The sequence below is a fragment of the Corapipo altera genome, unplaced genomic scaffold (genome assembly GCF_003945725.1).
Source record: "Corapipo altera isolate COAL_440 unplaced genomic scaffold, ASM394572v1 64, whole genome shotgun sequence".
NCBI classification, from domain to species: domain Eukaryota; kingdom Metazoa; phylum Chordata; class Aves; order Passeriformes; family Pipridae; genus Corapipo; species Corapipo altera.
In genome coordinates, this window is record NW_020884893.1 from 7,925,538 (window position 1) to 7,948,133 (window position 22,596).

The 22,596-nt window shown below is 43.1% G+C and overlaps 1 protein-coding gene across 1 annotated transcript; it reads right to left on the minus strand.

Annotated features, from left to right (window-relative positions):
* Window positions 1–9,528: 9,528 nt before the first annotated feature.
* On the minus strand, window positions 9,529–11,137 carry BHLHE23 (basic helix-loop-helix family member e23). Its single transcript, XM_027646397.1, has one exon. The coding sequence runs from the start codon at window positions 11,053–11,055 to the stop codon at window positions 10,381–10,383; it is 675 nt and encodes a 224-aa protein (XP_027502198.1). The 5' UTR covers window positions 11,056–11,137; the 3' UTR covers window positions 9,529–10,380.
* Window positions 11,138–22,596: the final 11,459 nt, after the last annotated feature.

Consider the following 22,596-nt stretch of genomic DNA (forward strand, 5'->3'; position numbering starts at 1 on the left):
TGCTTTTCTAATGAAACCCTTCTCTCACCCCCAATATGTTTCCATTATCTTGCCATCAGGAAATAATTTTTTCTCCTGCACATGAAGACACATGACATGCTCATTTACCCACACACGTGCGAGACCAGATTAACTACTCCATAAATTAGTTAAAAGATTTTCACAGAGAAAATGAAGAGGAAAGACATGTAATTTCCACTTCTCAACTGCTGAATGAATTAAGACACTCTGTCTGCTCTGTCCACAGCTATTTAGACAGATACTAGAAATCAAAATTGTTGAATTGTGAAGACCAAGTTTATGTGAACTGAGCTTCTCCAGTCAACTCCAAGTTATTAATGTTTTTATCTCAAAATCAATGGCCACACTGGTTTTTTTTCTTTCATATTTTTGTTAAACTCCATCATCCCATGTCTGCAAATTTGGGGTATCCTGAATTTTAACAATTGGACCAAGAGAAATCCCGAACTCTGTGTAAAGCCACATCTGAATGGAAATCGAGATCAGAAGTAACTAACTCAAAGTGAGTGTTTCAGGCCAGCAGTAGGAATAATGTGGTGAATGAATCATACATCAGTGTAGCAAACTGATTGAAAGTCATTAGAGAGTCATCAGAAGATTTGTGACGAAAAAATATCAGCCTTGGCCATGATAGGAGTGGTTCTGGGGCATTCCTGTCTGAGCAGATACCCCTCACAGCACTACCAGGATGAGCCACTTTGTGCTGGCCAAGTCCCAACAAAACCTGCAGATCCTTGGAGGAGCTTTAGAGGGGTTTAGATTATATTAAAGTGAAAAAGACAAGTGTTACTCCTATTGCAGGAACTGGTGGGAATTCCACTGCTGTGCAAATGAGCAGAGACACACCTTTTCATCTGGGTTGAATAAAATATCTTTTTAATGCCTTAACCTGGTCACTTGTTTTGTCTCCTTTTAAGCAGAGCACTCCTCATGCCAGTTCCACTAATGCTGTTGGGTAGGTGAAAATAGTTCTTTCATTCCAGACAACTAAACCCAGCCATTAAGAGTGTTTCAACCAGCAGAAATGTGTGTGCGTGTTGGGTGTTACACAGGAAATCATGGGAAGGGACAGGGAATAGAAATGAAGTGCCAGAATTCAACTGTCCATATAATACTGATCACAAAAAGTGAATTTCATGAGGCTGGCATTTGTTTAATTTGAAAATGAGAATACTCTCCAAAGTTAGGAAAATGATACTGGTGTGAAATCAGTGTCAGAAACGGATAAACTCTATGGCATGAAAACCAAAAGCTGGGTGTCAGACCGGGAGGGGAATTACAGGTGTGCAAGTATAACCACCTCAGGCTGAGCAAGAGCACACTGAGGCTGGTTTAAAACCAGAGGCCAAGTAGGGATGTGACTATACAGATAAAAAAAATCCCCTTTAGAAGTGCCTGTTTTCCTTACAGAAAGAAGAACAGGAGTTGTTCAGCCAGTGATATCACCTCCTCCTCCCACTGTATATCAGTCCTACTTCCTTCCTGGGGTTACGAGCTTTGTGCAGGACTCTGAGGCAGGAGCCTGTGGCTCAAACAGTGACAGGGACGCAGAGAAAGCAGCAAAGGACAGCCCTGCGATGACACTTCATGTTACAGAATGGTGCTTTCACAGAGAAACGATCCTGGCTGGAGCCTCTGCCGCCTCCCCCATTGCAGGGCAGAAAAGAAGGGCAGGAGACAGGAGCTCAGAGAACCAGAAAGCTGCGTTTGGCAGTGAGGGCATGCTGCTGTAGCAAAGCATTTCATAAACTCTGGCCCAGATTCTCCCCTGTGACTTGACCGCGCTCAGCACAAGATGAGGATTGGAGAACAAAGATGGCTTGAAGCCACCTTTATGCTCCTCCACTCCGGAGCAGCTGGGGACTGGCTGGTCCCCAGGGTAGGTTCAAGTAGCCTGGGGCTATTGTAGCAGTAGGAGACTTAGAAAACAGCCAAGATGTAGCTACACCTCCCTTTCCATTGGTTGTCACTGCTCCAGAAGGAACGAGGAGGTGACTTGGGTGACACCACTGCCACAATAGAGGCTCGATCTTTCCAGGGACCCCAAGCATGAGGAGAGAGAGAGAAAATGTCAGTGCAGATGCTGCTGGGGAGGCAGAGTAATGTGCATCTTATTTAAGCAAGCAGGAAACTAAGATCATCTGAATTCAAATCCAATGAGCCACTCCAGTCAGTGTGTGTCCATGGGCAAATGCCTTGATCTTTTCTGTGCCTCAGGGCAAGGCAACTGGAGAAGGAAGTCAAAAGCAACAGAATTTCACTGAAATGATCAGATGCCGCTTCCAAATTTGATTTAACTCCAAAACTAAAACAAAGTAAATACCTTCAGACATGCACGTTCAACAAGGTCAAGAATTAATTTCTTAATATATTGATATAGGGACTAGTCTGTTTGCAGTCTGGATCAGGATCCAATCGAGGGCAAAAGCATTCAGAGGGGAGAGAATTTGCAAAGATGAGAACTTCAACAAGCAGTTGAAAGCAAAAAGAAAAGGAAAAGCTCTTGCCTGACAAGGGATTTTGGTTTTGCTTTTGATGAAATCAAATAAAAGATGGTTCCCAAAGAGAGAGAAACATTTGAGAAGAGGTGCTCTTTGCACATTGTTTACCCCCCCCAAAAAAGGGTATTTGTGAACTGCTACAAGCAAACACTGGAGAGTCAAGTCAGAGAGGAATAAGCTCGTCTATGTTGTGCAATCTCCCAGTATCAAGATTATTCTATACAGTGCCACATCCAATTGCAAGAAGAACTGTTAGGAGTAACAGAGCTCCTGTAACTAAAGTGTTTTCTGTCCTCAAATCTTCCAGGAAGCTGACTGAGGCACAAGAGGGAAAAAGCCAAGGGGAGAAAACTTGTTAGAAATAAAATTGTATTTTCTTGGACATTGGAAAGAATGTAAAACTGAGCCAGAGGCCTCCAAGTCAGCAGCCATTTTAACATTTTGCAAGAGATTTTCATCTTTTTCCCCTACAGCCTCAGTTCTGCTGTAAACACTGAGTGCACCCACTATGGCTGTCAGCTGCAGAGTTTGCTTTACACTGAAGCTGCCAGGAGATAAAAAATACTTAATGTAATTCTCAAATGGAAGGCATAAGGATTTCTTCATGACATCTGTGTGAAGAGCACAAGACATGAGATTTACTCTTAGCAAATCAATAAAAATCGGATGGATGCATTTGGAAACGTGGAAAAGCAAAGATATGCAGGTTCTCTGTCGTCCCTACTGCAAAGCTGCCGACGGCAGAACGGGAAACCAACACCATGTCCTGTCCCAAAACATCACTTCTTTTTATTAAGGATAAAATAAAATGATGAAAAATATTATTTTGGGTTTGTTGGCTTGAACAGGTCAAAGCAATTTTTCAGGAGGCCGGTGGTTTTCATGCAATGACACTTCCTGGGCTACGGTCAAACGATGTCGCACAAAGTTTCATGAAAACATGACAAAACCAGGCCAGTAAAGCCACCAAAAAATGATGGAAAAAAGACACAATAAATTATAGAATCACCCATTCATGCATACACACAGGCACAGGTGCAATATATGTGAAGACACTATACATATGCATCAACATATGCAAGTGGATGTGCATTTTACACTGATAAACATGCCCACACACAGAACCACGTTCACCAGCACAACCCCATTTTGAAAGCTTTTTTTCTTCAGCAATCAACTGGGTGCCCTTTGCTTGAAGGCAAATACAAGCACAATAAATTCCTTACTGGTAGCACGGAAGAGGAAACTCCAGACCACGGAAAAGTTCAGCACTAGTAAATTCTGATGAACACCATTACTGTGATTACTGTTTGGGCACAGATTTGCCCGCCTCATTGTCATTTCTTATACTGCATCAAGCAAAGGCTGGTGGGGACCTAGTGCTGCTGTCGCCCAACTGAATGTGACCTTTTTTGGGTGACCGCGCTGCAGTGGGGGTTTTCCTCCTCCTCTGGGAAAGCGTGAATAAAAAACAAACAAACAAACAAAGTGCAGGCCAGAGGATGCAACGTAAGGTTTTAATAAGCGCAGAAATTAAACAGATGAGCTCTTTGCTTTTAAATGTCAGCATTGTGGTTTCCCTGTCATTTGCAGCGGGAGAGGGAAGGGGCTAAATATCTTGGGATGTGGCGAGTTTTAAAGCGCATAATGATGGCGATAAAAATCTATAATGTCAGTTGCCTTGTGGCAATCAACAACCATTTCACATTATGCTTGCATCTTAAGGTTTGCGGCCAAAAATCCAGATTTGCCTCTGTCTCATTAAAATAACGAATGCAGTCCGAATGGATCTGCAATGATTCACTGTACGTCACACTAAATCACGACGCTCTTCGGAGCCAACTGACTATGGCCTCATTACTTTAGACAAAAGTGGGCTTGGAGGAAAAACTGGGGTGATGTTTTTTTGCTCAGCCATGTTTTTCCCTTTGAAATACTTAAGGCAAAAGAGCAGATAGGGTTGTTTTTTTTGTCCCCCCCCATTGGTAGCCGAGGAAGGTTGGGTTGTATTCATAGTGCAATTCTGTATTGATACACAGAAACAGAAACAGCATCAGGGTTAGCATGGGGAAAGATAAATTAAACAAATAGAAATGGCATTAACAAAGGAGATTTTAATGAACATGAATCACTGATGACATGAAAGACTTAAAAATTAAAACAAGCTGTTAAATAATTAAATATATATATATGTATATTTTAACTGTTTCACTAGGGCAAGGAGTTTGAAAACCAGCCTGCTCTCCTTCTCCCTCATGTAAGACCTTAAGTACTTGTGGTCTGTCTTCTGCAAGTCTTTGTTCTACAAATCTCACTGCCTTAAATATAGTAAGAAAGGAACCCCTTTATTCTCCAACTGAAACAGTTTGGCTAAATATGTCAATAAATTAGCTTATTTTAATGTTAATACTTAAGATTAATCTATTTGGCCTTAAAGAAGTATGAAGGTTACTTTCAAAACTGTTTAAGATTTCAGGAATAAACATTAACTCAAATTTTACCATTGTTAAGTGAAGGTAAGGCTATTTAAAAAAATTAACTGGATCATTTTAAATCTATCTATATTTATAAAGACAAATAGAAATAAAAATTTAAGGCAATGGTTAAAAGATTTAATGTGAATTTTGACTATGGAAAGATTATATAAAGTCCATGGTGAAAATCACACTTCAGAACATATGAATGAATGGCAAAGACTTCAAATATATTATTTGTTTTGATAATTGGTTCCATTTTCTCTTAAGCACATATACCTTATTGTAAAGAGAAAATGATTGATATTAAGCTATTTTTCCACCAAAAAAAATAGTTTTCTGAAAAAACCCATGCAAATGTATTTTGAATTTGATCACAAAATATGTTACATACCCATTAGATGTTTTTTATTTCGGGTAGAAGAAAAACCATCTGAGAAACATTCATGGAATGACTGATTTAAATGTTACAAATCCTTGAATTTTTCATCTCCTTTTGAATGGAATGCCAAAGGGGATTAAAGACTAAAGACATATCACAAACAAATTTACATTATTAAAATTACTGTAATCAAGAGTCTTTTCTAGCCTTAATCAGGATTAGTGAAAACAGAAAAAAAACCCCAACTTTTCCACTGTGCAATACTAATCAAAATTCTATCAACTGACAGATAACAAAATAAAAGCAGTTCTGAAAATTGAAAATATTGGATAGTGTGTTCTAATAATCTTTAGAAGCATTTTCACCTGTTCAGGTCAGAGCAACGATTTCTCTGCTGATAATTCACATGGCAGCAATGAGCGCAGGTAAAATAAATCTCAGTAACACTCCAGAGTCCGACCTCTTATTTTCAAGCATCCATCCAAATAACTCACTAGAACACAGATTACAGAATGCAAGGTGGAATGCTTGGTTTTGCTCACCTAAACTATAAGCTAAATAATTCCAGCTGTTGCAAACTGGGCTAGAAACCTGCCGTATGCGAGGACTCAACCCTGCGCAGGGACTCCCGCTGCTGAGCTGGCAACGAGCAGGTTTGGGCTGAAGAACCATGAAAGCTTTCAAGTGAGGTCTTTATCCACGGTGTCCTGTGCTTTACACGTGCTACAGGGCTAATACAGTAAAGGGATAAAGCTTGTACACGTTTTTTTCTGGGCCTCGGGAACCTCTTCAAGGCAGCATTATGTTGGGTTTAGAGACCGCCACTATGCTCGGCAGCATCAGGCCCCACCTCGCTGTCGACAACATCACCAGGAACGTTGCCAATTAGTAAAACAGCATCAGGATTGGACCCTACCTTCACTTCGTTCTGTAAAGTGTCAACTGCTCTTTTGAAATGGAAATCACAGAAATGGGTATGTAAAGAACAATACCAAAAAAATGATCTGAGAACAATGAGCAATCACTTCCTAAAGTCTGGGAAACAAGCTCAGCACGAAGCAATATTCAGATATTGTGACAACATGTCAGAAAATCAGAAAACCGGATCAAAGGACAAGGAAAGTTGCATGATTCTCACGGCTTCCTTCCAGGAACTCCAACTGATTTAACTTTTTGCTGGTATCTGAAGTAGACAGCTGCCTTCCAGGCCCTCCATCTTCAGACCTGTTGCTCCCCTGTGTTTGGCTAAACAACGTTTTACCTTGCAGGCTCAAGGCTGCTAATGTTAAATCTTGACTGATGCAGTGCAAGCTGACAGCACTTTCCAATTCCCTGTTAATAAGGTTATACATATTGGTTAAGAAAACCTTTGCTTTGGTTAGTGACCAGAATTCCACAACTTAAAAAACCAACAGACAGCAGGGTAGCATTTCCTCTTTGTGACACCTCATGAAGTTCAAAGAAAAACTAAGTGAGGTTAGAAAACAATATATTACATTTAATTAAAAGCTGGCATTATGTTTTCTTCAAATTATGAACATATCAGGATAATAAGCACATTAGAACACATGAACTGTATTTCAGTTCCATCTGAGCATACAAAACAAATCCTTCTTGGGAAAAAAGAAGCAGGCATCACACAAGAACATCTGAGCAGGAAAAAAAAAAGATCTTCAGCTTTTTTGAAGTCCTCCCTTTATCTTCTCTGAAACACCAAATGGAAGAAGACACTTAAAACCTTACATGGTACACAAAATAAGTTGATTTGTTTCTCATATGCTAGAGAAGGGGAAAAACAAATGACAAGTTACAGGACGTCATCCTCAGGATAACCACGCACATCTGCAAGGTTAGCACTGATGCTTCACACACAAATGCAATAGCTCTTTTATCCCCTCCCAACAAAATCATCTTTCCAGTGGTATTAGGCATTCACTTGGAAGCAGTTTTAGCAGCAGCTCAGTGTAAATCACCTCGGAGTAGATGCCTTCCTGCCGCAGGAAATGCAAAAGGCTCGGTCTGGGCTTCACCTCTGTAGGAGTTCAAATCCTGCAAGTCCATGGTGGAGAGAAGCAACTCACAGGACTGAACTTTCAGATTAACTGAGAAGTTAGACAACTTAATTCTAGTTTAATATTGCTTGTTACAGGAAAAGTTATGACTGATCTTCTTTTTCCTTTTGAATTAAAACCGCTGTACTTTAAGGTCAATTTTAATAATGATTTACAAGTTCCTCTAGCATTGCTTTGACAAATTCTACACTTGTTTTTAATACCTGGCCTTTTAACAGCACCTAGATACTCAAGCTTGCTATTTTTACATGTGAAAAAAATTTTTTAATACAGGTTTTATCTTCTGTATTTGAAATTCCATATTTAGTCTCCTGAGATTGATTGATTCCAAGTGGGTTCTTGAAGAACCTTCTGAATACTTCAAGGACTCTCAGAAGGTGGATTTTTTACTATTCTGGGTAGATATGGTAGGATGAGCAAGTTTTTACTGATTTAAATAAAAGGAAGAGATTTAAAACAATCACTGTACTAAACTTCATCATTCCAAAAACAGCTTGCCTCTAAGACTATAAAGACATTTTTAGGCTCTGAAATTAGTGAGCTGCTTTTTTTTGGTGATAATTATTGGAGAAAGAAGCAATTATAAATTCCATTATTATTAGTGTTAAATCTTTAACCAAACCAAACTCAGATTAAATATTAAGCTGTTAAATACTTTATTCTCCAACTATTTTAGTTTCAGTGAAAAATGAACACTTAAATTAATCTCCATTTAAATATTCTCAACTGCTAAATCTTCTCTAATTTTAACCAGAAGCAACATACATCTACTTAAAAATCATGATTCTCTGTTTAGATGACAGGTTTGGTTTTGGTTTTTTTTTTTTTTTTTTTTCCAAAATGTTATCTAGCAACAACTCAGTCTGCAAAATTTTAAATGACCTTTGCTGATCTGCAGTTTCCAGTCATTTTTGCTTCAGTAGTGGTTTTGGTCGGCTTTCACTTCATCAGATGCCTTTTAAGAGTACATTCAAAATTTTGTTTTATGGAAAAAGGTACAAGAGATAAGCTGTTCTGTAAAACTATTCTGTAATTAAAAAAAAAAAAAAAGAAAAAAAAGAGGAAGAAGTGAAGATATAAAAATGGAAACGAGCAGGAACCAGTTTTAAACATATGTCTTTATGGATGAGGCTTAATCACACACTTCGTTCTCCAAACACAAAAAGTCTTTTGGAAATGTATTAATTAAAATTAAGTGCCATGGACAAGCGGCTTTAGAGGGATGGCAGTCCTTTTCAAATTAGCATAACACTAGCGACAGGCATGGAAATTGGTTTAATAACCCTAAATAGTTACACCCCACTCCTAACACAAATGGCCACGGACAGCTCGAGCCCCTGAGGCTGCGACTGTACCAGTTTACGTGGTTGCTCTGACATTGGGTGGGTATTCCCACCCAAACAGAAAGCACTGAATGCACCTCAATTATTATTATTATTATAATATAATGACTAGTGAGGCATACGAGGCACCAAAGCGTTGAACACCATAAACCAGAAAACCAAAGTAAAACCAACACAAGCAACACCAAAACCTCATCCAGCGAGGGACTCACTTTGTAACTTGTACGAACACAGTCAACATTGGCAAGGGATTATTAGTTTAGTTATGATATTAAGTGGCCCAAACCTCACAAGTAGGTTTAGGGTCAAGCTGTAGATTTAAGAGAAAACCAAGCCAAAGGGAAAAGCAGAGTCTTTAAGCGATTTCCTTCCCTGCCATGTTTTCCATGGGTGCCCTCAGAGCCAAGCTCGCTGCTATGATAACCCTGGTTAAACAGCACTTTCAGCATCCCCCAGCAAGTGTCAAAATGCACAAGCAAAATCTCTACCTGCTTAACTCTAAATGTCAGGCACAAGCAACATTTTTTTGTGCGCTCACAATTCATAAGAAACTGGAGAAAAACCAAACCCCTGCTGATAAAGAGCTGAATATCCACAAGCTTTTTCCAAGTATTCCAAGCATTCCCCTAACTTCACATAGCTGCTCCTGCTGCATCCATCTCTGCTTTACCTGACTTCAGCAGGAGTTTTGCTTTGACTGCCAGCTGGTTTTAGAGACATGTAGGACAGAGAAAGTGGTTATTCATGTCTTTTATTTATTATAAATACATATTTATATGTTTAGTGATCTTTTGCTTTGTTTATCATGATGAGCAACGACTTTGGAAAATCATCTGGAAAATTTAACCAAGCTGAGAAACAGGCAAACAGCAAGCATTAGCATACAATCACAGGTTCCTCCCAGTCCAAGAACGGGTTAATTTTTTAAGTGAAAAAAAAAAAAAAAAAAAAAGCATCTTTCTTTGAAGCATCAATAGTTTTATCAAGAGCACTGAACTTCCCCCCCTCCCATGTGCTGACCAAATGATTTTCAGTTGAATTTGCAGGTACAGTCCAACCCAGCCGGCTACATAGGACCCCCACCCGCTCAGGAATCTGAAACATTGCATAGTTTGCACCTGGATTTTGCTTTCCCGCCCTCCTTTTGATGTATTTTTAACACAGGTGGGTCATGCCAAAACAGACTCACTGGTGTTTCCATTTCCAGATCTCTCTCCCTCTCTGTTTTTCTATAGTTTTGTTTCAAAACTGCTCAGAAACTTTGTAGCTCAGAGCGAGTGGAAAAGCAACATTTACGCTCACAGTCCACTGACAGGCTGGGAAGGAAATAACTCTACAGATGAAGTTGCATGTGGGGGGTAACTAAACAAAGTAGAAAGTGGGTGTTTTGGGAGTCCACGTGAACTGCCGAATATTTCCAAATGGGGAGAGGGGTATTTAAGAGATGCAAACAAAAAGAAAACCCAGACTTAACTGATGGAAGGAAGCCAAGGATGATGGCAGTGGAAAGAAAAGTGCACAGAACTGAAAAAAAAGAAAAAAAAAAAAAAAGAACAAAATAAAGGAAAAGCCCGAAGAAGGCAGAAGTCAAGGCTTGTCGTTACAGTGTTTGCAGAGGGCAGAGGCGGCTCCTGTGAAGGCAGTGCATTTCTCGGGGCAGCCGGGCACGGCCGCGCCGCCGAAGGGGTAGACGGGCGACTGTCCGAAGGGGTTGAGGGTGGCGGGCAGCGGGGCGCTCAGCGCCTGGCCCTGGTTCAGGTAGGCCACCAGCCGCCGCATCTCCTCCAGGGCCTGCGCCTGCATGAGGATGTAGTTCTTGGCCAGGAGCAGCGTGGCGATTTTGGAGAGTTTCCGCACCGAGGGGCTGTGCGCGTAGGGGATGACGGAGCGCAGCCCGTCCAGGGCGTCGTTCAGGTCGTGCATCCGCCGCCGCTCCCGCGCGTTGATGCTGAGCCGCAGCGAGCGCTGCTCCTTGGGCTTCTTGCCCAGGGCTCCCCCCTTCAGCTTCCCCTCTCGCTCGAAGCCCGCGCCGCCCTTCACCCCCGGCTCGAAGCCGTCCTCCTCGTCGCCGCTCTGCTCGCCGCTGCTCTCCGCCGACTTGCCCAGCGCCCCGGGATGGAAGTCCGTCCCGCCGCCCCCCGGGTACGCGCCCCGCGGGCCCTCGGCGCCCCCGCGCACCGCCCCGTACGCGAAAGCCGAGGGGCCGTAGCCGGGGGCCAGCGCCAGGTACGCCTCGCTGCCCAGCGACTTGAGCTCGGCCATCGCCGGGGAACCGCGCTCCGCTGCCTGGGCGCTGAGCAGGAGGAGGAGGAGGAGGCGGTCCCGCCGCTCCGCTCGGCGCTGCGCCCGGGCTGGGGGCGGGCAGTGAGCGCGGAATGGCCCCGCTGCACTTATATCGCCGAGAGGGGCCGTGGGGACACCCCGCCGCCAATCGGAGGGCAGCGCGCCCTTCCCTTCCCTTCCCTTCCCTTCCCTTCCCTTCCCTTCCCTTCCCTTTCTCTTCCCCCAGGTGGTGGAAGCACCCGGGGCATACACGGTGTTGGCAGCAGTGGGCACTACTCGTGATATGGTCATCGGGGTTTAGGTGGGATGACAGAGGAAGCACCTGTTGTGCAGGGAGATTTCCAAGGCATAGGCCCTGTCTATTCCCATTTTCTTCAGCGACTCACATTGTTCCTCCCTTCCATGTGCCAGGAAAAGGTTTGATCTGTAATGGTCCAGCTCAGCTCTGGTGGGACTCTCTGCCCAGCTGTGGGTACCAGTAAGTGAGTGTGACACTTGGATAGGAAACCACACCAGTGCCTGCAGGGTGTGAGGAATCATCACTGTGACTGGTGGTGCCTGGTCCACAGAGGAACCTCAAGGAGCTTCTGAGGCAGCCACTGGCAAAGATGAGAGCTGCATGATGAAGGATAATCAGGATGCTTTGTCCCATATTCCTGGACTGAGATGACAATAAGGGCCTAATCTTCAATTGCAACAGAAAGAGGTCCCAGTTTCTATTTTTCCTACACTTTGCAGACTGCTTCATGTTACTGAGATATGTTTTACAGATAGTACAAGGGCATTCCAGGCTTTCTACAAACATGACATATGCCTGGTCCAGGTCCCTCAACCGTCTGTTCAGAAAGGATGGGATGAATCCTGTGTAGTGACACATGGATGCAGGAAGGTGGATATTGCCTAGGGGCAGATGCAACCAGTTGATGCAGATGCACCTGGTAGGTTATTTGCTGCAGTAAATAGCTTGGGTGTTAAGGTGACAGGAGGCTTTTTCCAGAACGTGTTCTGTTTTTCTCAGGCCCTCTCTGAGTGTGGTTATCTTGTCCTCTTCCCATCACCTCCCTCTGTGCCGGCCGTGCGCTAACGTGAAATGACGAGCTTGTCTCTCTTCCTTCTCCGCATCAGAGCCAAGAGCTTCGAGATGTGCAGTGACACATTCACCCTCTGTGCATGCAGAGCTGCTGCCTGCAATGAGGCTGTTCCCCTGCTCTGTGAATGTACATCTGGAAGGTTGTGTTCCTGTAGCTCTGTCCGAGCCTGGCATCAGAGTTTGCACAACATTTGTCCATCATACTTTTCACTGCTCTTCTCTTATCTCACCTCCAGTGTTTGAATGTTACAATATGGTCATGTCTCTCTTTTGCTCCCCTTATCGGGCTTATCCGACCATGAAGACCAATTACTGGTTTTAGTCACTTAATTGTTTTATGACAATTGAAGCACTTAACTACTCCTGGGACAGATCACTCTATATATTCATGGTGACACTCTATATATTCCTTGTGACTTTCAAATACAGGTGAGCACAAAATGACTTCTGCTCATCTCTGGAGTCGGTCTCACACTCCAAGTAATAACAGACAAATGGGGGGAAGTACCAGAATATTATCACTGGCATAAATCATTCCCGTGAGAAAGACATAGAGGAACTGTTAAAAGTAGGATTGTCCCTTGCTAGAAATGATTTACTCCTTTTGTAATGTGTTAAGATCTTGCAACGAGAAGGACTAGTAGTGTTACAAACTTTCAGGAATCCTGGTTGTTATAATGACATGCTGCAAGTATTGCCAGCTTTCTAAGAATGTCATGTGCATGTGAGTGGGCTGAAAATTAGAAGTAAACACTTTCCACACAGGCTCTCTTGTGGGTTATTAAATAGATGAGTTCTTCAGTGGTTATTTCAACACTGAAGGGCAGCTTGGGAGGTATGTCAGCTACAGGAGAACAGAGCAGAAGGATTTTCTGCTTTACATGTAATTCCAAAATGCACAGCTGAGAGAAATCATTTGGAGCCTGAATGAATCTTAAATCAAGTTGGTTTTAATGTGCTACCAAAAAATGCACACAGAAGAATTTGCTTTGTACTTCGTCCTTTCATTTCAGCTGTGAATAGGCATCTTTGAAAATATCCAACCTGGTTTCTCACTGAAAACTGAGAAACAGGAATTTAGATTTTGATGTGTTGGACTAGAACAAAAAAAAAGGAAGACAAAAAAATAGCAGAAGGGAGTGACTCATGTGGAAGAACATGGCAGAATATAAAATCTCTTCCAAGTGCTTTGAGGAAAAATGGACATATGCAGTAGGAAATAAATTTATCACATGTTATAGAGTATTTGCCAGCTTTAAAGTGGGATTTATTTCTTCCAGTGTTTTACATATTCAAAACTTGTTGCGAGCATTTAATACTTAACAGTAGACTATCATCACTGCAATCATAATAGTTACTGTAACTGTAAGATCCTTGAGGCAGGACCTATACTTTGATTAAGACTCTTTCATGTCACAAACGTTCTACAAATAATAATTTGATTACTGCTTTCCCTATATCTGGCTCCATACATTCAAGGGGTTTCTGTTAGCTTGACAAGGCAAAATCTACAAAGAAAAACACTTGCTGAGCCATTTCCAGGGAGCAAAGCACGAGTAGCACAGCCTGCCAAGGCCATGTTGCCCAGCATTTGCTGCAGGGGCTGTTTCAGGACTACAGCTCCCAGGTTCAGCTGCAGCTTGGAGAATGCACTCATCCTTCCAAAGGAAAAAAGTAAATTTGGAGGTTGTAGCACCTGTTACTGCAGCAAGAGCTTGACTACAATTTATTTCAGTTTTGATTTGAAGAGAGGGAGAAAATAATTGAAACAATTACGTATTTTCTTCAATTTCAGCTGTAGTTCTAAAGCCATGCACCTGAACCAAACCAGGCATCTCCCGAAGTCAGTGTCCACTGCCTGAATGTCCAGAGGGCTGGAATGAGGTGGGATGAAGCTACACAGCAAAAACCTTTCTCAGATCTACATGTTATCTACCACATGTAGTTAAAGAACTCAAAGTTTGGGGTGAACACATTATTGAAATGTGTGAGACAAATAGTTGTAAAGATTGTCACATTCATTTAAAAACTTCAGTTAGTTTGCTGGATATCAGCATTTTTGACTGAGGGACAAACTCGGTTCGTTCAGAAAAGAGAAGTGGGCAACCGAGAGAAACGTCTCCATCCCTATCAACCACATTTGGATATTAAAAGTAGAACCAAACAAAATCTCTTGAACAGAACAGAGGAAGGAGGTTTAGGACAGACCAATATGCTCTGATTGTGTGGTTTTTGTTCGGACGGAGGTGTCCGTCCTTCTCCCCGCGGTCGGTGCGGGTTTATTCGGACGGGGTCTGTGTCCTCCCCGGTCCCGTGCTGACATCTAGCGACCACCGGAGGGGAGCGGGCACCCACCGCCCCCGGCACCCACCCGCCTCCTCGGCATCGAGGCGGAGGTGGGCAAAGCGCTACAAATTCAGAAGTAACCCACAAGGCTGACGGGCTCAGTAAGACCCGTGAGCGCTCGCGGGTCTCAGGTTGCAATCCCACACCTGTGCTTTGGGTACCTGCCCCGTAAATACAGCCCTGCTCCAGCGGCAGCTCTCACTGCTGCGAGCTCAGCAGGCTTTGGATATTTTATTCAGGTGAACACAAGGAGAGTGGAAAAGAGGTGTTAAAGTATCAAAAGGTGTGAATGGATCACGTTCCGTTGAGTAAAAAGGATGGTGGGATGAGCAGAGTTACTCTACTGGAAGTTCACTGAAACTGCTGCAAGTGGTGAGTGAATACTTCTTCCCTCAGGTGTAATGGTAGAAAATCAGCAAGAAAAAACAGGTAGAAAAAACCCCACGAGCTGTGGCAATGCTGTGCTGGTTCTGGCCATTTGGAAATGGCTGGTAGGTAGAAGCAGAAATTCGAGGCAGGGAAAGCAGGCAGAGCTCAGTCTGGCAGGTGTGTGGCCAAACATGCAGGTCTGGACTAGCCAGAGGTCACAGCTGTCACCTGGCAGCATGACAGGAGTGCAAGAAGTACTGGAGCTGCTGAAGTGTTAGTGTCTAACTGCTGACTTCTTGTCTATCACTTGTCTATCACACAGCTGAGACTTTCCTCTCAAAAATCCCTCAGTAAAGCAGGAACACATAGTTTTTATTTTATATTATGGCTAAGGCACAGGACACTGGATATGACTTCTGTTCTCAGTCCTACCTGAAGCTCACTCAGGTCCTAACAAGGAGTTTGATTCTGATTACAAAACCTGCCTGAGAGGTTAGGTGGGTGTGTAGAGTCTGTGCTTATGATCCTTCTATACTAACTGTGTATCATGGTAATATAAAAGGCTTCTATAACTGCCTGATTCTGCCACAGCTCCTACAGCTTTTAAGAGCCGCCTGAAGAGTGTCAGTACAACAAAATGGTCAATATTGAGTTGCTCTTCAGACAAGTGATGACAAAGAAAAGCCTGCACCAGCAGTTGTCCACTCACAGACCTAGGAGCACACTTTATGAAGGAGACTTCCAAAAGGGAAGATCTTCCTGCAACTTTGAATGTGATTTTGAAGCAATTTATTCAAAGTAAGAGTTTGTTTAACAAATACAAGCCTCTAGGATAGGTTTTGCTCTGCTGATATCACTCAGCCATATTTTTTCCCCTTCACTAGATGGCAGCAAGAAGATAGGTATAGGAATTTACAGGATTATTATTATTAATTTTTTTTAATACAGTAAACAGAGAGTTTTCAATTGGTTTCTTGTTTGAATTGATTTCTTTGGCAGTCCCTGTACACACACAGCCCTCAATAACCAAATCAACAAGCAGCAGGGTGGTGGAAAGCACTGGTAGAGGTGCCTGAAACGTCTCTGTTCCAGGCAGAAGACTCAGAATAGCTCCGGGATTCGGTGAGTGTTTCAGCTGGGAAGGAGCGATTGTCTGGTCTGCAGTTCCCTCTGCTGGCAAAGTCTCTTCTTGCATCAGCCGGGCTCGGAGACAGGCGGTAACTCCGGCAGAGCCGGGGAAGCAGCCCCTGCCCGCAGGTACAGGGGAGGGGTTCTCAGAGCTCTCGGTGAGGGGAGGAGCTGTGCCTCCAGGAGCCTCGGATGTGCTGCCTGGGCACAGGGCCGCACGAACCCCTGCTCCTTACAAGAACAAGGGGATATCATCCTCTCTTTCCCATCTAGCTCCACCTCAAGCTTGCAGATGGGATACTGCATGTCGAAAGTGGATGTACAGTTCTTGCTTCTTGCAAATCCCAGTCTCCTTCTCCAATTCTTCCTCCCCAGTCCCCTGGGACTGCTGGCCCTTTGACACTAGGACAAAGTCCTTTATGGCAGCCAGAATTGTTTGGAGGACTCCTAGCTTTGACTCCACCCTCTACTACCTGAACAGCCCTCACCACTGCTTCTTCTGAGGGAAAGGGTGTACAGATATTGAGTCCTGCACAGAGAGGAGAAAGCAGGAATTTTCAGGGAGAGTTTGGATACTCTTATGTGGGGCTGTATCCCAGAACTTGCAACTACTGAAGAGAAGGCAGCAACAGGTACCACAGCTTCTCCCTTAGAGAACAAAGATGTTGCCTTCCTTTAATGAAACAAAACCAAGCGCCAAACACAGTCCTTTTCTAACCTAGAAAAAAGGTTGAACGTTCTTCCCAACTCTCTTATAAAATCAATGTTCATCGTGGTAACTCTTTGCAGCTGGGAGCAAGGAGCAGCCAGGATCCATTTCCCAGCCAAAGCAAAGGAGGTAGCTGGGCTGTGGTCCTCTCCTGACACAGGGGCTGTGTGACACCAACACGTTGCTGCCTGGTTTGCCAAGAAGAAAGAGCTGATGGAAGATGTAGGATGCAGAAGGAAGGGGGTTGACTGTTCAGAGCTGAAGGACTGTATACTCATGTTGTGGCTGGTGGGATGTGCATGGTCAGGCTGCCTTTGGTTTCTGTGCTCAAGCATAATAACTAGTCCATGTTGTCATATCCTTAAGCCTTAGAGGCATCAAAGAGGTGCAGGGGATTTTTCTGCTCATTTTCTCAGACATTGGCTTCTGCCATCAAGTGCTCTGTTTGGCTCTTACACCTCTGCAGAACTGACCCATGAGAAGAGAAGGTGATGCTTGAGAAGCTTGAGAGATCTGAATGTGACAGATGGCCTTGAAAAAAAACTAAAAGGGAAAGATATTCCAGTGGGTCAGGTCTGCCAGTGGATACAGGATGTGTCAGGAGTCACAGAAATGGGGCCAGGCTTTCTATCAGAAGGTTTTGGGAGTAGGGATCTGGGTACAGAATGATGTCTATGCTTCTGCCCCAAACACAAAGGCTTTGTTCTCTTTCCTGCTTTTCAGGGGGTTTCTGATTCTCTGGGAGCTTTCAGTTCCCTCCTGCAATGTGAATATCCCATCCCAAGTGAGGGAAAACTTGGCTGTTCTAATAAGGCAAGGGAGCAGTCGAAAATGGATTAAGAAGGGATTGAATGTGTCTTGTGAGAGCTTGGCTATTGATTTCTAACCCTCCTATTCTGATGTTATTGCAGAAATGATTTTCTTCTGCACTGTGCAGAGATTAAATATTAATAAATAGAAAATTAAAAAAAAAAAGTGGGAGAAAAAGACCAGATCCCAAGACAACCCATTGCACAATTAAAAACCAAATGAAGGATTTCTAGAATGAAAAACTTCGTTTCCTGAAGTTTTCTTGAGCTCAGAGTAGAAACATAAGGGGGTTTGATAAGATCATTTGTAATATTTCTGTTTAGTGTTTTGTAGCAGGAGTGTGTGAGTTTGAGCCACATCCTCTTGCAGTAGGTTGAGTATAAAGACAGAATAAAAGGATGGAGATTTGCTTAACTCTCATTCACCAGTGACCCATTTACTCACTGATGATGAAGTAAGGGGGAACATGCAGGTCTACTCTGGCTTCACTTACACTGCATCCCGCAGTCATACTCAGTTCCATTAGGTTTCTATTTATTATTTAACAGAGGAGATGGAAGACAAGGCACACCAAGGTGATTTTTATGCCCTAGACTTTTCATTTGCACAAAGAGTGCACAAGCTGCTACTTGCCATGAACTCCGTGGTTTCCAAGTGAAACCCACATCCCCAGGTCTCCAAAGGAGGAGGTGAATGGACAGGCAAGCTTTGCATGCAGATCAGGGCTCCCAATGCACACAGGCTTTGCAAGGAAATCAGCTCCCCACTTTGAGCTCTCCTATGAGAGCTGCAGTGATCATTCTGCCCCACCTTCCTCCTCATTCCAGAGAGCTGGACACTGAGTTTTAAAAGGTCACAATGAGAATCTCACGTCCAACTACTTGCAAGATTACTGTTCTTTCTGTAGGAGGATACACATGGAAAATGTGAATGAAATTTGGAGGTATTTAATATGGAAGACCATTCTTCTGTAAGGGAGTTGTTACCACGAGAAGGGGTCTTGCCAAGAGGACTTATCCAAATGACCCACATTCTCTCTCAGCACTCTAAAAGGTTACTTCTGTTCCTACATTGTCCAACAAATTCATTCCAAAGTTAGGGAATGCAGACAGCAGGTGAAGGAAGAGGAAATAGCTTTATAGTCCCCATGAGCACAACCAAAGACAGGATTTGACCCACTGCTTTCCTCCAATCCCATCTGCAACAGAGGTGCTCCTGGCTTATTTCCATCCTAATTCAATAGTTTTTAAGCTGCACAGAATGTATAATCAGTGTTTTACATCCCAAGGAGACCCTTCTTAAACAGACTCATAGCTGGATATACCTTGTTTGGTCCTGTCTCTATTCATCTTTTTAAATGATCTCTCAAATTTCGTGGCCATGGCTGGTTGTGGCTTTGCTGCTGTCAGTTCTCCATGGCCTTGGTGCTCAGCTATTTAAAGTCAGCTCATTGACTTTGGATCTTGTCCCCACATTACTCATTTCATTATGATCCTGCAGCCTGTTCTTTGTTTCCTCTGCAAATGAGCTCAGTTGGAAATTTCAGGCTTATGGAGACAGACCCCTCACTTGGGTGGCAGAGGTGCTGACCTCCAGTAGAGGAGGGGGAAAAGAACAGTTTCTCTGGGTTTAAGGGAATTTGGTAGATAAATTTGCATCAAACACTTGGACAAGCAGAAACCTGGCCCTGAGCTTCAGATTTTGCTGTAAGCCTGAGCAGATGAGGCTCCAGTCTTTAATCTTTTACTTATTCACTGTGTCCTAAGGTGGTCCAGGTCCATGAAATCAGTGGGAAACAAGAAGCTAAAAGCTTGTGAAACCCTGGTTTTAAAGTAGTAGAGCTTCTGTGGCTTAACGAGTGGCTCCTGTCAGCAGAGCTGGAGCACCTCATCATGTGCACTCACAGTCTGTTCCGAAAACAAAACACCCTGAATTGAAGAGTGGTCCAAGGATGTTATAGAGACAGTTATAAGGGATCAGCTGATGGCTGATAACCCTGGAAGCTGCAGTAAATCATTTGCTTTCTGCTATTCCTCATGCTCTCAGCTGCTTCTTGTGCTTCAGTTCCTTGTCTTCAGAATAGCAGTGTTTGCAGTCCTGGACCATGAGAGGATCATACACAAAGGATTGCAAAGCTCTGACATGGTGGGTAGTGCTTTCTCCCGTGCCTGCTCTCCAGTGCTGCCTGGTGAGAAGGGACAGTGTCAGGAAAAAGGGAGTCAATGTCCTCCCATGGTGCATAAAAAAAGTGTGTGCAGATTACCCAGCATGTCACACCCAGGTTTAGAAGCAACATACGGCATCACTTGGCAGACATCAGGCAGTATTTAGTGACTATGTGATCTATATATACTGGAATTACGGAGGGTGTGAGAAAGCAGCACCTCCTCCCATCTGCCCCCTTAAGGGACGCAAATGCTTTGCTGTCATACTGTTCCCTGAGAGCTGGAACTTTAGCAAATAAGGGACTTTATTAAGTTGTTAATAAGATTTCATTTTCTCACTAATGCTGCGGTGCTACATTATTAATTTAAAACTGTATTTAGCCCGACATGCTAAAGTGCTAGGCCTCATTATTAATGCATAAACCCATGCCTCTGTTGTTTAATTAAACACGATGATTATGAAGTTCTGATGTGGTTTAATGATAGCAGGCTGGAGTGGCAGTACATTCCCGTGCTCAGATCTCCCCCATGCCCCCCTCCTGCTACTTTCCCCTTTCATTTCCCTTTAAAAGCACAAATGCAGTTGTTGTTCTGCTGAATAAACACCACATGACAAATGATGTTGATCTTTCCAAGGTGACAGAGAATTGCATTTTTACTTTCCTAGGCTTAGCTTCTTATTGACCATAGATTTCTCTCCTCTTTCTTTTAATGGCTCTGAAGGTAACTCTTTGTATTTCCACAGAAGATAATCCCTGCTTCTAGTAAAGTCAACAGGATTTCAGTAGGGCAGAGTTTCACCCAAGGGCAAGAGGACACCTAGAGAAAAAGCTCAGGCCATTGTTGTGTCTGTTTAGACCGGGTCATTTATAAACACTTGCTCTCTTGGAGGTGGATCTTGGTCAAGGGAAGATGGTGTTACACTGAATCACATAAGAATTAATGGATCTGGACCAGGATATTAAACCTTGTGGACATTTTTTTCCCACCAGTCTCCTGCATCAGACTCAAGTGCTTTGGAGTCCTTGTTTCATGCAGCCCATAACTTCTTGTATTCTCTTTTGTGTCCTTTTCAGGACTGAGACTTTCTGGGAATTTCTGACAGACTTTCTGCTATGTATTCCCTTCTTTCTCCCCTCAACATTTAGCTTCATCATCTTATTCCTCTCTGTTTCTTGTGACGATTCTTTCTGAACAACAGCTTACCCAATCTGCCTTGCAGAGCCTCTTACTTTATTGACTAGGAGTAAAATTAAATATATTCTTATGTACTTTCCTGCTTAATAAGGATTTATGCAGATCAGCCCTCTGTGCCTTTGTTTCTCTCCATACCCCTTGCCTGATTGCCTGTTCAAACAGTAAGTTCCTGGCTTGGAGCCTGCCATCTCCTAAACTTTGGGATCCCCTCTCTCTTTTGAAGGCAAAGAGGGGTTTGCTGTGTCCTTTACAGGAACCAGAATTTTACCCCAAGTGTTTTTATAGCCGAGGAGAACAAGGGAAAAGCAACAAGTTGCATGATTGCATCAGGGGTGCAGGAGCACTCACTATTCTGGCCATTCCTAGCAGGGCAGGTAAGGTCCCTCTCTACTGCCATCCAGGTCAATTCATAGCTGACAACGAGGGCTTTGCTCAGCAGAGCCCAAATTCTGTTTTTAAATAGCCATTTGTTTGAAACACACCTTAGGTTCTCTTCCTTGAATCTCTCAAAGAGGAAAGTTGTTCATTATAACCAACCGTCCTTCACATTCTTGCCCTGAAAGGAAGTGCACAGATCTGTTCTCTCCATGTGGAAGTACAACAGAAATGTTACCAAGCTTAACTTCCTTTAGTAGATTATTTTTTTTAAGTATGTGTTCAGCAAAGTAACCTTTCTCTAACAAAGAGATGACCTTTTTACATTTATGTAGTGCTTGTTGCTAGGATTTAGATCTTTGCTGAAAGCTGTTATTTCTTTTAAGTACAGCAGAAAGTGCATTTTCACCTCCATTTGGGTAAACTGTCATTTTCCAGTGTTCACTGCTTTTCTCACCATGGAATAATAATTTGAGGTTCAGTGGGTTTTTTGAGAGAATGCATTCCAGGAGTGTGGTGGGGCCTGGGAAGTCCTCTACGTTTGCTGGTGGGGGAGAAACAGAAGAGGAGGGTGAAGGCTTCTGAAATATTTTAGGCTTCTGAGTACTGCAGTTGTTCAGCTTCTGCCATCAAATCACATTCAGTTTAGGAGGGTCATGCAGGTATTTTATAATGGTACACAAAGAGCAGCTGGTGGGTAGAAGAGAAGCTGTACATGTATGCATAATATATTATTTTTTGGTGGTAGCACTATCATCCACGGGGAGCCACTTTAGGTAGATTTAAGAGGATTCTGTCCAACCGTGATACTGATGAATAACAGAAATAATCTAATATTACTCTTTGTGTGACTCTGTTACTGGTGTCATTACAAGTCACACCATTAATACACAATGCAGTGGGTACTAAGTGAATGCACATGCAGTGGGCTGTAACAGAGGGAAAGGGAGCTTTAGGCACATGTGCAGATCCCTTATGAGACACAGAAATGAGTCTCATTCTCTCTTAAACAATTTCCTGCATTAGTTTCTGTATGTAGCAAGACACTAAAGGAAACAGCTAAGAACAACTTGACTAGGTATATCTTTTCTCTGCAAACTGAGCATGGAAAAATCCCTCAGTTTCTTAGAAACACGAAGTCTGAAGACCCTCCCTAGTGGGGAAAAACCCCAAATAATTCCAACATGTGCAGCTGCATTTGTGACCAAATAGAAACACGCAAAGTAAGAAATGTCCCTTAAGAATATTGACACTCTTCTTGGTCAAAATTGCTCTTCAAACACATGACTTCATGAGCTGGATATACTGTTCACCAGCCTCACAGTATTTCA